This window comes from Aquila chrysaetos, chromosome 7 (assembly GCF_900496995.4).
Source record: "Aquila chrysaetos chrysaetos chromosome 7, bAquChr1.4, whole genome shotgun sequence".
NCBI lineage: Eukaryota > Metazoa > Chordata > Aves > Accipitriformes > Accipitridae > Aquila > Aquila chrysaetos.
The window spans coordinates 2,590,490-2,607,549 of NC_044010.1; the positions used below are offsets into that span (position 1 = coordinate 2,590,490).

Genomic DNA, 17,060 nt, shown 5'->3' on the forward strand with positions numbered 1-17,060 from the left:
CTCGTCGTCTTTGGAGGAAAAGTTGCAAAGCTCAGCAAAACGAGCCAGCGTGCATTATGCCGTCATTTTGATCTTCAGGCCTTTGTGTGATCTCTGCCAAAAGAGAAAAACAAAACAATTGTCAGTGATTTCTGTGTTTGTCTTGATGCAGGCTGCCATTCAAGTCACCCTGCCTTTTGTCAGAGTCCCAAGAAGTGGCATTAAGGGCAAAAAAAACCATTTAAGATCTGCTGGAAGATGGACACTCCAACACAAAGAGTTTGCCTTTCAGCCTGGAGTATCATGCTGTGGAGACCAGGAGACCTGTGCACTGTCACCTCTGAGCTCTTGTGACTCTGTCTTGCCTCTTACCAGGACACGGTGTGACCTGTCCTGGGGGACTTCAAGCAGTGGTGGCACTGGGAGACTTGTAGCTTCCCCTCCCCAGCCTGTAGAGCCCAGGGTTCCTGAACCCTACAGCTCCCTTTTCACCCACTACCCTCTGCAGACCCACAGATCCCTTTAGCATGTGCCAGAGGGAGGAGACTGGGGAGCACATCTTCTCCCAGAGAGGAGAGGCTTCAGGCAACAGGAGGAGGTACGGCAAAGCAAAAGCACGTCAGGGCCCGTGACGGTCTAGCAAATTATAGCCAATGTCTCAAACATTTGTTAAAGAACTTTGGTGGAGAACATGGCCTCTGTAAAAGCACTGGAGTGGTATCAACAGGAAAATGTGGCTGGAGGAGAAGGCCCCATGGAGGGTGGGACCGCGCTTCTCCAAAGCCACAATTCCTTATCTTAAGCGACCATGAGAAGAAGCACAACGTATGCGCCTGAAGGGAAGGCCAGATAGCAGTCATGCCTGCAGGGAGGGAGAAGCAACTCCCCGATGACCCCCCAAGCCCACCAAACCATTTCCAGAGAGTCCCGGGAATGTGAACTGCACATGTCAAGACCACCGACTCATTTCTGGAACATTCCTGAGCTCACACTGCGCTTGCTCAATGATGGCAAATCCCCACCTGCAGGGGCAGATGCTTCAGGTGTAAAAGAAGGGAGGACGAGTTCTCGGGGTGCCCTCCGGAACTAGATCTCTGGACTGGCTGGACCAATGCTGGACCCAGGACCGGTGAAATCCCTTTCTTCTCTCTTTCTTCCTCCTTTCTCTCTGCCCTCCACCCAGTCCCTACACCTCGTCCCTTTAGACATAAACTGTTGGCCAAGTCTGGGACTAGGAGTGGATCTAGCCACCCCTGGGCTCCTCTTTGAGAAGGAGTCTAGAAAGCAAGGGGGTTCACTCTGAACCTTGTAACTCAAGGGAGGGCTCTCCTTATTGTCTTCCCTGAACTGATCCCCAAATAAGTAAGGCACGGTATATACGGTTAGCACACGTTGTACAGTTTACTGACATAGTTTCATGTTCCGTTTTCTGTTTCTTTTTCTATACCTCCCTTCTCCTTTCAAACAGCGGCTTAATAACATGATGCAAGGTTCACATTGATAAGTTCACTTGTACTTGGGCAAGGTTAGCTTGGTTGAATAAATGTTGGTTGTTGTTTAAACTCCCCTGGTGTTGTTTCACCTTAATTCTGACAAAGGAAATCCATGAACCTGAGTCGCTCCAGCCTTGGGATGCGACAGGGCCATGCTAGGTTGCTCAGAGCAATGTGACAGATGGCACAAGGCCAGTATTCTGCAAACCAAGGTAGCTCTGGCAGCTGCACATAATTTTTGTGCCATTTGGTGCTGTATGTATTTCAAATCGGGAGATCAGTGTGGTGTCAGTGTGTTGTCCCTCCCTAGTTGTGTTGTCTTCATGACGAAGAAGGGGGTCTTCATATAATCCACACTTTCCAATGCAGAATTATGGATTTCTTAAAGTACTTTCCCTGAGTGGACGTACGTTTTGGTGTCTTACCAAAGACTTCACATTTTTATCTCGTTTTGAATTTGAGAATTCAAGTTTTCTTTTCAAAGTGTAATGCTTTGTTCTTGTCTTCATTGAATTTCCCCTCACTGTTTTGAGGCTATTTCTGTGATTTAGCAAAGTTAAACCTCTGTTCAAATCTTTGCCTCCGAAGCGTGGTACTGCCCAACTTGGTGTTATTTGCAGAAGTTTGAAGACAAAGGTCAATTCCACCATTCAAGTCACTAATTAAAGTAATCAATCCTAGCAGACAGATCAGATCTCTTAATTTGGTATAACTTCCTATTGACAGGAAAATATCCACAGCTACAGTTTGGGAATTGCTTTCTGATCCCCCCTCTCATGTTAATACAAGCTGACACTTATTTGCCTTTATGAGAGTGGTGTTCAAGGCAATGTCAAAAGCCCTACCAAAGTCAAAATATGTTTCATCTATTCCTTTCAGCACCTACTAAGTCCGTTATCTTGGCAAGGAGATAAATTAGGTTACTTTGACATGATTTGTTCTGGACAAATGCACACTGCCTGTTTCTCATCACTTTATTGTTATTTAGTTGCTTGCACACTGATTGCCGAACAACTTGTTTCATTATCTTTCCAGATAACAAATGGAGGTTGGCTGATTTATAACTCATCACTCAGCCCCTTTGATAAAGATGGGTGGCCCCTTTTCACTTCCACCTGGATCTGGTTCTTGAATGGCAGCATGTGTTTTGGAAGAAAGAATTAGTCCCTGTAAGAGACAAGATGCTGATCCAGACAGACCATGGGTCTGGGTCAGTGGAAGTGGTCTGATATTCTTGTATGTGCCACAGTACTCTGGCATCAGGGGCCAGTGAAGGCCAGCTGCTCCCTAAGGTTTTGGGGCTTTTTTTGGTTTTGGTTTTAGGTTTGGGTTTTTTGGGGTTTTTTTTTTTTTTTGCTATAGCACAGAAGTAGAAAATCTCATTGCTATTGGGAAAAAAACACAGTAAAGAAATGACATTTCTCCTGGTAACCAGGGCTGCAAAAACATCTAGGATAGAGGAAAGATCTTAATTACAAAGGAATTCCCCAAATCATACTAGCTTGGAAGGGGAAAGAGCATAAATGTATAACAAACCAAATTGTTTGGAAACCTGATGGTTTAAATCACTGCTGTTTGAATATGTAGTCTCCATCTTATGTAAGCTCCACTGCGAGTTAATAGATGCTGTAGATGCTCAGCTGGCTTCTGCAGAGATAACGCAACATTTTCAGACTCTGCTGTAAACGCAGTGTGAAGAACAACAAGAACTGCAAGGTAGACAGGCTTTTAAGGTGTCTGATAAGAACCTGCCCCCCATTTTCTTGTAGGGGGGTGAAGTGTTTGAGAATAGGCTGGTTGAATGAGAAGTGTCTCTGGCTTGTATTATATTTGCTTGTATTGGGTATTTAACATTTATATTTGATTGTAATTAATAACAGTAGAGAGGTTTAGGAGGTTTCACAGTGGATGATGTATTGATCTAATTTTGCCTTTATCTCTTTATTCTTCAGTAGACTGTATTCTTCAAGACAATTTAAAGCCATGTTAGGAGAGAATTCCAGATGCACTCTTGATTTATACTTTTGGATTCAAAACTTGCCCATGTGCCTAGGATCAAGGATTTGTTTTACCACAGGCTGAAATCAGATGTTCAGTTTCAGGTTGCGTATGGTATCTATGTTTAGTGCCTAGATGGAAACTCAAGTTCAGATGCAACCTCCAGTATGAAAAAAAAGACTTAGCCACATTTGCAGCACTTCAGCAGAGGCAATTGCTGATAGTATTTCTCTGTCACTTTTTTCCTCCCCTCATAATTTCAATCTTCTTTTTCTTTTTGTATCACATGCAACACAATTCCTTCCGTCAGCACATTAACCATTACCATCTGCACCTTCACATGAATCTTTTTACAGTGATATTGGTAAAGCCAGAATTAGATTTGTGAGGACCTTAAGCACCAGGAAATCTTGGTTAATGGGAATTTTTCTCTTTAAGGAAGGAAGGAGTTTTGAATGAAAGGCTGATAAACCCTATGTCTTCACTTTCCAGCTCCCACTGACAAAATATTAAGCTCACACTGTAATACAAAATATTAACTCTAACCCTTCAGAGTAATTTACATCTTGCCTCTGCCTGTGTGACAGGGAAGCGGCATACTCATGGGGCAAGTCCATAAGAAAAATATTGCACTCCTGTGTAAGCTAAATGACTTGATTGACAACAGCCTGTTACTTTGTGGAAGCTAGAAATTCCTAGTGGGTAGGGAAGTACACCCTTCCTCAGTGGCACAGCTAATGAGATCTGTTTGTTAAAACACAGTCAAGGGCCACTCTTTGATTTGATGTCGCCTTAATGTAATAATTTGCATGACATTCTGCTCTTAATCACCCATAATAGCATCTGAAATACATTATTGCATGGGGAAATTTGCAAAGCTTCCTCAGAGGGACATTGAGACATGGCTTGGGAGGGTATTTGCAGCGAGGACGGATATTAGTGAAATGAGCGAGTAGGAAAATTAAGGTGAGAGGTGGAAGACATGGTAGAGTGACATTGCTAGGGGCAGCTCGTGTGGATTTTCCCTGTGAAGTATAAAGAGCCCCCTCCACACAAGGCTGGAGCTGCCAAGGCACTGCCCTTCTTGGGGGGGGGGTTGGCTGTTGTTCTCTGCACCCCTGAGGTGCCACCCGGAGGTGGGCAGGGGCAGAGGCTGCACCCTGACAGGAAACCCAAGAGAGAGAAGGAGCCGCAGGCACCGGCGATAACCTACCCGCCTGAAGGGGGAACCCGGCGTGAGGTGCGGGTGAACGAGGCGGGGATGTTTCACCGCGGAGGGCGGCGGCGGTAATTTGGGGTGCCCTGAGGGGAAGCCGAGGCGGGAAGAGCCGTTACCGCCTCACTCCCCTTCGGGCGGGAAGGGGGGGGGGGGGGGGGGGGGGGGGGGGGGGGGGAACGGCTCCGTCTCCATGGCAACGGCGGGTGGGCGGGGAGGCGCGCGCGGCCCGCTCGAGCTTCCGCCTTCTTCCCGCCGCCCCGCGGGGCCGGCCATGTCGCTGCTGAGGGGACCGCGGCCCCGCGGCCCCGGTAAGAAGGGCTCCAGAAAGGCGGCGACGGTTAAGCGGGATTGGGATGTAAGTGCTTCCCCTTCCCGGGTGCTGAGGCGGGTCCTCCAGCCTGCTTCGGCCTTGGCGGTTTTTCCCGCTCCTCCTCCGGTTTGCGGGCAGCAAGGCGGGCCCGGCGGCGGGGTTGGTTTTGCTGGGTGGGAGGGTCACACAGATCGCGGTGTGGCCTTTTACCGGCTGGGGAAGGGCCGGGGAGTCTCTGCCGGCTGAGGTGAGGGTGGGGGGGGAAGGCTCTAGAGGTCACCGTCCTCTGTGAGGGCTCGCGTTTGGAGATACCTGGTTTGTGTGTGGATTTGGGCGGGGAGGGATACCGTGACGGGGAGTTGAGTGTGCGTGGCGTGGGCATGACCCCTCTCGCTTCCTTGGTGCTGCTTGAGGTGAGGCCTCCCAGCTGGCAGCCCGCTCCTCAGGCTGAAGAGCCCGCCCAGCCTTGATAGGGGTATCATTTTTACTGACTGGCTGCCTCACTGAGGGTGGAATGCTTTATAGTACCATAAAAATGCACCATTCTATAGTTTTATGCTAATTATATTGTAATTTAGAGGGGTTTTTTTTAAAGAAACTTGAAAAAAATCCAGTTCGTCCTCAGTTCTGGCTTTTGATGTGTTCTCCGGCTCCTGTTTGCAGAGTACCGTCCATGATTTGACAGTCCACCGTGCAACTCCTGAGGATATTGTAAGTTTAATAGCAATCACTGCTCCTTTGCTGTAGCAAGGAGATATAGCTGGTGATCTAGCATAAGTGTTTACCATACTTATGGGGGATATTTTCTGCCAATGTTTAATCTCCCTTTTTAAGCTTCTGAAGATACTGGCTCTTTATTGTTGGTTCTTTGTTAATGATATCATGCATCCTAAGCTCTGGCAGTTGGTGTTTTTCAGTTTTCTGCTTCCATTGGGAAGCTGTAGCCATAGTTTTTACTTCAATAAACTGTATACCAGCATAAAAACATAAAAACTCGGTGGATTAGTTGAAGTCAGGTCTCATCTCTGCTGGAAAGACTGAAAGACATGCTTTATTTTAGGAATCTCTCTAATTCTGACGATAGTCAATTTTTCTTTAAACGATTTACCATAATTTCTTTATACTGAACGACCTGTTCGTTACAAAATATGTGAACTCCATATCATTTTACTTGGTAGTGCTTCTTATCAGGATGGAATAGGCAGTGTGAGCTATTGTTGCTTATAAATTTTGACAGGTTAGTCAAGACAGATGGGCACAATAGCAGAGAGACACTTCATTCTATAAATGGTTGGCTTGATAGCTCCCAGACACTTTAGCAAGCACCTCACATTTACTTTGTTTAATTTGTATTTAAACTGAATCTCTCTCTCTGAAGAGACTGTTAAATCAGGAAAATTCATTATGTCTTTTTATGCATATTATTGGTGGTAGTGTTTGTTTTTTTCCTCCCTTTACAGCTGAGGAAACTCTTGCTGAGTCAGTGGTGTAGGGCAGATGGAAACTGTGAGACTTGCCCCGTTCACCTTTGGAGCCGCTTTAAATTTGGATGGTACTGATGGCATTTTACACTTCTGGATGTTTGTGACACTGTCACTGGTCCTACCATGAAGTTAACATAAATAGTATTCAGTACATGAATGAGAAAATCAAGAAGAGCTTGTTAGCGTTACCCTGCAAATTTTGCTTTAGATTGTCCCTCAATTTTGAAATGGTTTCCTTCATGTTTACATAGCTGCGTCGCCATGAAATACACAAATCAAAAAACAAAGCACTGGCCCATCTGGAACTGCAAGAGAAAGCACTGAAAAGAAAATGGAAGAAGCAAAAACAACTGGCTGGTGATTCCTTGGAGAAAAGGAAGTTGACACTGATGCGTGAGGTGAGCGCTAAATCTGCACTTTCAGCCTGCTGCAGATGGTTTGCAGCAGTAGTGGAAAACTGCTCTTGCACATAGGTCAACATTTGCTCCTCTTGTTGGATAATTTGACTTCACATATGCATGCACTCTCCTCTGTGTTGAGTGTGTGCAATGATTGGAATAGGCTGTCTAACATATTAACTGATCTATACAGTTGCAGATTTGATCCTTGTTGCCTAGGTATGCCCTCTGTAATTCTGCAGGCCTCTTTGTATCTGAACAGGAACTGTTTGCAGAGTTAAACTGTGTGTTGTGAAAAGTATGTGCATTCTTTGTGTTCTTATTGCTATCTTGCCTTTTCCTTCTCCTGTCTAGTATTTTTCTTTGATGGAAACGTGAACATTTCTCTTTCTGGGAGCGACATCCTTATCTGCTGTTGCTTATTTAAACAGAGGAAAATGCAGAGTCATAGGGGCTGAAAGGGTGAGGCAAGAAGTTGGTAAGGAAAAACTTGACTGGAAGGAAAATTGACCCAACAAAGGTTGAGAAGCTATGGCTGCTAGCAGACAAGCTTGTCAGCTGGGGACTGAAAAGCTGTAAGCATTCTGAAGCGCGCTGACTGAAAATATGTTGTTTAATTAGCTTTTGAATATTGAACTGTAGCAGCAAACCTAGGCTTAGCTAACAGAGACAGTAGCTGTCAGTGTCTGAAAGGGGATTTCAGTGGTAGACATCCTTTTGTTTCACATGGCAGGCAGCTCCTTGCCATATGTTATGAAAACTAATCTCAAACCGTAGTCATTAGCTTTCAGACCTCATCAGCACTTGGACAAACTGAGATTTGTTCTTGTTGGTAAGGAATAATGATGAACAATGTTCACCTAGCAGTTAAAATAAACATGATTTAGTAGTCCTGTAAATGTGCAGTGGATTAACTATCACAGACGTCCTCTCTCTTTCGTCTTGTAAATTTTCAGAAGTCTTCTTCTGATCTCTGAGAACGTTCAAGCATAGACAGAAACAAATGAAAGTACTTAGAATTGAAGTTCACCTTCTAGTTTCCTATTTGACACCTGTTTCTCTGCAATCACAGTAGAATTTTTGTATTAAGGATGTTGTGCTAATCAAGCCTCAAGCTTTAATTTTGACCTTTGTTACTTTCATACTTTTCTGCCAAGTGCATTTTAGTGGAGTAGTCAAAAAAGCTGTGGACTTTTATACAAGTTTCCCTAATGTAATAGCAGGCTAGTTTCAGTAAGACTTCCATGCAGAAATAAATTATGTATCACAAAGGTAGATTAGACTACCTGCTCTAAAATTTGGCTGGACTACCTATTACGTGACTTTGTTATTTTGCAGATGTGAAGCTCATGGTTAGGAAATACTCTCCCATATTTGTTGCCATTTCTAATGACAGTGCACAAATTTCAATTCCTCCTGAGTGGCTTTCCCCTTCATATTTAGAGAGATGACTTTATTCAACATGCCCTATGTCTACTCCTGAATCAGAGAAAAGATGCTACCAGATAGGAAGACAAAAGGAGATTATGCCAGGCAAGATGAAACCCATCTGGCTGTTGCTGTTTGAAACACTGGCATCTTCTTGTGTGTAGAGAAAAAAAAAAATAGATGGAGGAGAGTCACCATTTTCGCCTGTCCCTCGCTTAAATCTTGTTAATTGCTAGGTCCTGTTGTTCAGAGTAACTGGGGAGACTCTTCAGTCTGTGTCTCCCAGTACAGCACAACCACTGTGGATTATCTCCTTGTCTCTGTTATCTTGGTGACCTTTTTTCCTTATTTACTGCTGTGAGAGTGTAGCTTCCTAAGCCCCTTGAATCCTCCTCAACTGCAAAGACTCGGAGACTAAAACTAGGAAGATGCTGCTACTAGTGTGTTTTTTCTTGTAGTTGTATGTTGAAGAGAGCAAAAGTTATAAGATGGATGAGCAAAATTTTAATCTCTTGGGGATTTGTCTACCTAAAAAATCTGAGTGAAAAAATAATATGAGTGTGTCTCTGTAACTGTGGATTGTGAATGTGTAGGTACCACACAGATTGGTCCTGTAACAACTTATTTTTTAAAATAACGTTAGTGTATTGCACTAAAGGGTAGGTGGTGAGTGAATTATTCTAGTGGGGAGGTTTTAGGATTAGTCCTGTTTAATTATCTGTAGTGACAATCTGAATCAGGAGGGAAGATGAACTTTAATGAAATTCGTAGGTGATACTAAACTGGGACAAGGTATAGCACTCGGTGAATTTGTCGAGGGCATGTAAATGGGCCTAGAGGGCTTAGAAGCTGGTATCACTTTGTTTTCTGGTGATCACAAGCAAATGTAAGCTGACCTACCTTGGGAACAAAGCTCTAAAAATGTTCATAACATGTTCAGCAGGAGGGCGAAGCTTAGGAACCTGCTGGTGCTGAAAGGGATCTAGTAGGGAGGGTGAAAACAAATTAATCAGGATAATTTTTGTCTGATTAAACACGTCACCTTCTGTTTAATTACCTTAGGGAAAGGAATCATGTTTTGGGACAGGTAAACTTCTTTTTTCTTTTTTCTTTTTTCTTTTTTTTTTTTTTTTTTTGTTCTTCTGCAGATCTGGCATAGCTTTGTCTGAAAACCTGCATTGTTTTGATGTCAGATGGCTAAATGGGAAGACTAGATTTAGTTAGTATCAAGAGTGAAAGCTGAATAGCGATTTGGAAAAGTAGATATGTGAGGTGATTGAAAAATGAATATTCACTGATTTGCTAAATTGGTTATGAGGAGAAGTGTAATATACTGCAGTGTAATTCAGGCCCAAAAGACTAGAAAGACATGAAAACTAGGTATATGGGGAAACCTCTTGACATAACAAAGCATAGTAAAATCGGGGGTGGGGGCGAAACAGGTGAAATGCCACTGCCTAGAATTTTTTGAATGAGGCTGAATATAAACCAGCAAACTTATCAATGGACACTGAAAGAAACTCTCTGGAGATAATGGCATATAATGCTCTGAAACTGCTGCAAACCAGTCCCTCTTATGATTCCTGGGGGAGCAAAAATTGTCACTCAGTTCTCACATTTTTAGTAGGAGAGCATATGTGAGCCCATCTTTTCTGTGGGATCTTCTGAAGTACTTGCAGTCTCTCTGGCTAAATTTGATTAACTACGATGAAGTGGAGGTCACTTACATATCTAGTTGCCTCTCAGATGTTTAAGAATAACTAACTTCTTCCCAGTTTGTGGGATAATTTTACTAGTTTCCCATTTCCACGTTTGTGAATGAAACCACAAGTCAGTGAGGAGTTTTGGATTGCCTTCTGCTCACGAAGCCATGTCTCCAGTCAGCTCCATTCAGCTCACAGTAGCTGAATTCCTCTTGGTTTGCTCTCTGAGATCTCCCTCCTTAGGAGGCAGCCATCGTGGTGCCAGTGATGGACTTCAAATACTGGGGGAGAGAGACCTTGAATACAGAAGGAGTGCCTTGTGAGAAATGTGTGGAGATTCCCAAAACGTATTCTGGTGCCAGATGTAGTCAGCTGTATTTATGTCTGTTGAAACTTTTATGGTGGTAGGTGGCTTAATTTTTAGGCAAAATTTTCCATAGTCAAGGCTGAATGAAACAAGTTTGCCTGAATTAGTTTGGTGCAGTTCTTGGGTGTCTGTCAGATTTAGATAAGTGTTCTTTGACTCGACAACATTGAGATCAAATGATTTGGGGATGCCTACTGACTTTTTTTATTGCCAGATATGTGTCTTTGTTTTGATGAGTGTGTCATAAACACCCAGCTTCTTGTTTGTGTCAGGCTGGGAGGAGAAGGGAGTGAGAGGATTGGCTCTAAAGAGAAAAAAGTCAGTGCTGATGGGGCCCCCAGAAGTAATAACTGTTTCATTTTTCAGAAAAACAGGATGAATTCTAGTCACTCAGAATGAAGTATGGTTTTCTGATCTACCTTAATTAGGATCTAATTGCACAGTACCAACTTTGCAAACATTGTCTTGTTGGCTGTTCTCTTGCTAACTGTTTAGAAGAACAATACCAAAAAAACAAAGGAAAAACCGGTCTGCTCAGTATGAAATATTTCCTCGTACACTATACTTTCAGATTCTGTCTGATCAATACCATTTGCAAGATGTATTGGAACGATCTGATCAGGTCATGGCTGTGGCAAAAGACTTGTTTGGGGATGCTCCTCGCATGCGAACAGGTAGACCGTCTCATTTATGTGTGGTAGTACATTTAAGATTATCTCCTTGCTTTTCATAAATAGCCTCGCTTTGCAAAGTATTCTTTTTAACTGTTTTCATCTCATCATCTAATGCAGTATGATTGATCCTGTTCATGTTGGATGAAACACAAATGAGGATAACACCTCCCATGGCAGGGGAGAGTGACCCATGGCCAGTTATTCTACTGTATGTGTCCATTGTGGAATTTTGGGTTACTTACTGTGAAATACCTCACGCTTACCATTTCCACAGCCAAGCTGCTGGCTTATACAGAGCACCAGTTCAAACCACTTCAGTAGTTCTGATTCCCATTGCTACATGGGTTGACTGCTTGCTCTTGGATATTGTTGAAGATTTATCAGTGATTTGTGAACAAGGCTTTTCCATCTCTTACCCTGGTTTGTGGGTCCTTAACACTACTGGAAGGCAGGACTGGCTGTTTGCATGTGAAATCTTAAACTTAGGTTCTTTTCTCTGTAGGTTGCCATTCCCTTTTGCTTACAGTGACTGTTTCATCCTACTTGCTTCTTCTCACTTGTTTAAATACACTTGTGCAGAAGGACAAAAGCCTGGTACATGGCCGAATGTATTAAGATAACTCTGTGGTTGGCCTTTGGCAGTTGTTTAAAGCCACATATGTCCCTGTGATCCTTTTTGTGCAAAGTATGGGAACTAGCTTTTTGGTACAAAGCCCTGTGAACATACTATAGACCGAGTCCTCTGTGTTCTTCCCTGTTGTGTCTGATTCCTCTAGGTTTCCCTAATGTAACAATGGCTCCTAACTGTGACCTAGAATCATCTCAAGGACCCATTGTACAAAAATGTGATCCTTCCACTCAGCTTTCCATCCTTAGTGAATCTGTCGTGGATTCCCAGGTAATGTACGTTCTGTTCCATGCATGTCCTGTGGCTTTTTTGTTTGCACAAAATAAAAATATTCAGAGGTAGAGTTTCCAAGCAGACCTAACCCTGTCTTTTGTGTATTGTATACCATGTTGATAACATGCATAGAAAATGGTGTTAAATAAAGGTGGGTTTGTTTTGTGAGACTCTGGGAATCATGGTTTTTTTTTATTTCTTAACCTTTGAATATGAGAAACAAACATATCTCATAGAAGCGCTCTCATATTAGCATGCTCTCTCCCTTTTGAATTCTGGAATTATCAGCAAGAGAACAAAGTAATTACAGACTAAGACGACAACTCTTGTGTCACTTAAAAAATTGCTACATATTGAAATATGCCTCTGATTTTCTAATTATGTCTGCATATATGGGGACATAGCCAGTTGGGCTCCAATTTATTTCTGATAACACACATGTAAATATAACCCACTTAATGCCACAGCCTTGATTAGTCCTACAAGTTTAACTTTCAATACTTCATATTCTTTTACAATTATTTAGATTTGTTTAAAAGGTTTAAAAATTGTTGAAATTTGTTTAAAATTCCATTTAGATTGCCTTCGTGTTCTGTTTTCTTTGCATAATGTGGGTGGTACCAGGAATGCTCACTGTGGTTTGAGAACAGGCATATGACACTGCCAGAAAGCAGCTCACTGATGAAGACCAAAAGGGCTGTGGGAGTGAAAGTGATGGTGTCATATTCTCATGGTTCTCTAATCCTGTTTCCTACTATCTTGCACAAATATCTGCAATTTGAGTTGCAGTACTGCTCTGTCATGTTATTTCGATGTGGTATTTGGTTTGGGGTTTTTTTTTTTACTATGAAGAGTTAACTATAGCATCTTTGTAAGCTGTATCACTGGATGCATGCTGCAGGATAGGCTTAAATTTTTAAAAGAAACGCATACTGATAGTTGTCTGCTGAGCTTCTGTGAGATTTTCTTTTCCTTATGTGCCTATGAAAATCATAGTTAAAGGCTATCTGGTGAAGCCTACCCAGAAATGCAGAAACCTGACAGTTTGAGGAACCCTAATTCCAAATTTGATTGCTTAAGTTTTGCTATGAATGTGGTACGTAGGATTGTATTTTGTTCTGGTTGTGTTTTACACATAGAATAAAAATGTAGTTTTGCAGATCTCATTACAAGGTTGTTTAGCTTGTAATGTCAAATGACTGAAACTTTAAAGATGCTATAATTTAGATTTGCTTTTTCCATCTTCTGCCTGCTATATCTCTGTATTTGTTTTGGTACAGTCTTTAAAGCTTTTTTTTTATCCTACAGCGTGTGTCGTTTTTCTTATTTAATACAAATCATCCAAATAAAACATTGGACATTGAATTAATCACTTGCTGTGTTATTTTCAGAGACAATTGTCAGTATCAGTATTTCTTAGGTACTAAAGTCCCCCAAAACTCTTCCCACAGAGGTTTGTGGTTTTCTTTCTTTCTTTTTTAAATTTTGTTTTGGAAGTGGAGACTGAAACAAATGTTTTTGTTTTTTTTTCTTGAAACAATTTCAGAAAATTTATCTCTAACTTCTTCCTGAAGACAAATTGAAATTGCTCTGAAGTCCCTTTTGTTTTCTTTGTCTCCTAAACAGGCTCTTAATGAAGTGGAAGAGGAAGCATTATCAATCTATCAATCAGAAGATGGACATCAGGACTTTCTGAATTTCAAATCCAGCATCAATTCTGACAGGTCAATACCAAACATATCTGTTCATGTTTCCACTTTCTCAACACTGGAAATAGACAGAGTTAAAATTGTGTGTTGCATGGGAATAGTTAAGTTACTTTTTCTGTTTCTGCCCCCCCCGCTCCTTTCCTGACCTCAGAATTCTAGGGAAACCCCTTGTTGTAACATTCAGCCTGGGATTGAATGTGAGCAAGGAACTCACCTGAGCAGTTATAGATATTTTAAAAAGCTCTTTTTAGACTGTACAGATAATCTAGAATCATGCTATTATCCTATTACAATTCACTGTTATGCTTGTTTTAAACGTAGGCTACTTCGGTTATTGAGAGAAGAAAATTCCTTGGTGAATTCTCAGTTGTGGGCTGAAAAGGATATGAGAAAAACTACCTTATCGCAGGAATCAAATATGCCTTTGACTCCAACAACTGTTTCTCCATCATTGGATCAGTCAGGTTGGATTTGCCTAATCACAGCCTCTCAAGGGTCGTTAGGCTGTTCACAGGATCCTGTCTGGAATTCCTTTTCTGGGTGGGGGTGAGAGGTAGAGACATGCTAATGTGGCTCAGATGAATTTCCAGACTAAAAAGCCAGCTCTTCTAATAAAATTACTTTAGAACAAATTACTATTTAGAACATACCTGAAATATTTAATGTGTGGGTTTTTTGTTTTGTTTTGTATTTAAATCAGCCCTCAATGCTACAAATGTAGTCAAGAGAATCCATTCAAGACTTCAGAATGAAGACGAAGAAGAGACCGTAGACTCCACTTACACTGTGAGACAAGTGCTGAACCCAAACTCAAGGAAACAAAAGCAAATTGCAGCAAAAAGTTTAGTACTTTTAAAAATAACGTATGTCCCTTTGACCAGGGTCCTTAGTATCATAGGAAAATGTAGGTTAAAAGGGATCTTTGGATGTCATCGCAGGGCTAACTGCAAAGTTTGATTGAGGGGGCCTTGTCCAGCTGAGTCTTGAGCATCTCTATGGATGGTCGTTCCACAGCCCCTTGTGTAGTGTATTGCCCTGTATTCTGCATGTTTGTTGGCGAAGCAAAGCCCATAGGGGTCTAGGAACCACAAATATGGCCCTTTGATGCTACACGTTACCTGGCTAGCTGTGGAGTTCTCTCCTGTGCAGGGCTTTTCTATGTCTGATATAGCTTTCTAGTCTATGCTGCACAATTACGATGCATTTCAGTCCCCATATTCTACACACATTTCTATGTGGGGACTGACGTCAGATACAAACTCTAACATGAAAGGATTGTTGTAAAAGAGTTGCTCACTAAATATGAGACCTGAAAGCAGCTGATATTTTTCACTGGCTGTTCACTGGCAAACTGTTTCCATGCTTTTAACTGAGAAGGAGGAAAGCAGGAACAGGTATCTAAGATAAAAGCACCAAACAATCATACTTGAGAGGTACTAATGTTGTGGTAGAAAATGTGGTTTTTGATGATCTGAAAATAACTGGAATGACTGGGGGCATTCTTTGATGGTCCTTTTCAGCTCAGGACAAGAGAGGGCCTCTCCTTTGATTTACGTCAATAAACAATGTAATTTCATTGGTACTGCAAAGCTTTCTATACACCTTGAAATTCCAGTGATGCTTTCTTCCCCCCGCTTCCAGTGAAAAGAAAACAAACTGCACAGAACTCTGCAAGACAGAGCAGAGATGATTCTCCAGCTAATTCAATCCCCACTGACCTTCGGAGGGACAACAAATCCAGCCTAGATATTCTCAACCACATGATACGTAAAGTGGAGAATGAATTGGAGGAGTATGAGCGATGTACAGGTCGTGAGGTTCAAAAAACTGAGAGAAGTGAAGGCCTCACCGGGTTTACCTTGTCACTGGTGAATGCTCTATGTCGTTTGATGCGCTACCTCAAAGAGGTGAGAAGATTTTGAATTGCTTCTGTAGAGTGAATGAAAAAGGGTATAAAGTTACTTTACAGATGTAAACTTTGGTTTTTCCTGGCTCCCAATCAGTTTACTTTGAAGTCTGATTATCATTGCTTATTATTTGTATTGCATGCAATTAGGAGTTAAAACTTTTAGTTTGTTAGAAACAGGTACCCCTAGTGAAAAGGGAGGTGTTGACTGCAGTGAAAGTCTCTCGGTGATTATTAGCAGAAAGTACCATTTGAAATAATTTTAAATGTGTTATTTAAATATGTTCAGAGATGTAGCAGCCTTGTTTACAAATTCTTTTTCTTCCTTTGCCTCCCAAAGGCAATGCTATTGTCGCTAAAGCAGTGGACCCAAATCCCCTAATTTTCTTTGAGGGATTCCTTAGCTTTCTTTTTCTATCCATAGCAGCAACTTCACCTTAAGCAAGAATGACCTGAAGTGCTCATTATAGCAGTGCACAGCTGGAGATCAATGGAATTCCATAGAGAAGGCTACCTGTAAGCCATGTAGAACTTCTTTTTTAAAAAAAAGAAAGAAAAAAAAGAAGCATGTTTTATTTCATCTCTAACCCAGAGCTATTCAAGATGCAGCAGTGGCTCACAGTTTCATTGGGCCTATGTGAAATTTTGAACCAGATTATGGCTGTTCCTACACTCTTAACAGATGCAGCAGAATACGTTATCTAAATCCCAATGCTCCATTTCATAGCAAAGGGAATAGATCCGTAATGAATGTGGAACTGTTCCATTTTGGTTCCTTTTCAGAGTGTATAATAATTGGGGGGAGAAAAATGACCTTATTTTAAAATTTGAATTTTTTTTTTAATTCTGTCTGGATATATAGCAACTTATTCCTTGTATTACCCTGCATGTAATCTATATGGAAGAATTTACTTTAAGTCCTGTCTCAGAAACAAATGTTAAATAATCAGTTCAAGAGTGAAAAGCCACTACCATCAGAAGATGGGCTTTGGCTGAGGGGATCTTATGTTTTAAAAGAAGTTAAGAATGCTTGTTTTCTGTTAAAGTTGTAATATCAAAGCAGGGTATTAAATTTGTTTCTTTTGCAGTTATGGGGAAGGATCTTCTGGACTTCCAATAGAATGTTTTCAATTTGTTAAGAAAAAATCAATTTAATAGCATCAAATTAATATTATAAATATAATTGCAATTATAACCCTATTTAAATTGTCTTTAATTTGTGTTCCACAGAAACGAGTTATTCTTGACTCTCAAGCTTCCTCAAAAACTACTCCAGATTTTCTTTGTCTTTCTTTTTCTTAGTTGCTACTTTTTCTTTATGAATGTAACATTCAATGTATCTTAAGAGCTTTAATCCTATTCAGACAGAAGGCCATGGAGTCTGAGTGTTTAAGGAGAGTACTCATCTTGAAAGATGTATGCTGACTCTTACTTGTATTCCCAATTTTTACTGAGCACCTCTGTGATGTTGTTTCTACTTTAATAGATGTG

At 41.5% G+C, this 17,060-nt stretch overlaps 1 protein-coding gene across 19 annotated transcripts in view; it reads left to right on the forward strand.

The window, feature by feature from the left end:
- Positions 1–732: 732 nt before the first annotated feature.
- The window catches only part of SPICE1 (spindle and centriole associated protein 1), a 32,948-nt gene continuing 16,620 nt past the window's right edge, over positions 733–17,060 (forward strand). For 4 of the 19 annotated variants that reach the window (XM_041124720.1, XM_041124719.1, XM_041124725.1 and 1 more), the window contains exons 1-9: positions 4,876–5,101; positions 5,663–5,710; positions 6,735–6,881; positions 10,951–11,053; positions 11,830–11,951; positions 13,581–13,678; positions 13,985–14,127; positions 14,364–14,504; positions 15,305–15,570. In XM_041124720.1, coding sequence (XP_040980654.1) covers positions 4,880–5,101; positions 5,663–5,710; positions 6,735–6,881; positions 10,951–11,053; positions 11,830–11,951; positions 13,581–13,678; positions 13,985–14,127; positions 14,364–14,504; positions 15,305–15,570 — 1,290 coding nt within the window. In that variant the 5' untranslated portion in view covers positions 4,876–4,879. Of the gene's footprint in view, positions 1,685–4,875; positions 5,711–6,459; positions 6,552–6,734; positions 6,882–9,457; positions 9,582–9,877; positions 10,417–10,950; positions 11,054–11,829; positions 11,952–13,580; positions 13,679–13,984; positions 14,128–14,363; positions 14,505–15,304; positions 15,571–17,060 lie in introns of those variants that run through there. The other 15 variants (XM_041124715.1, XM_041124716.1, XM_041124726.1 and 12 more) reach the window with 12 other exon arrangements.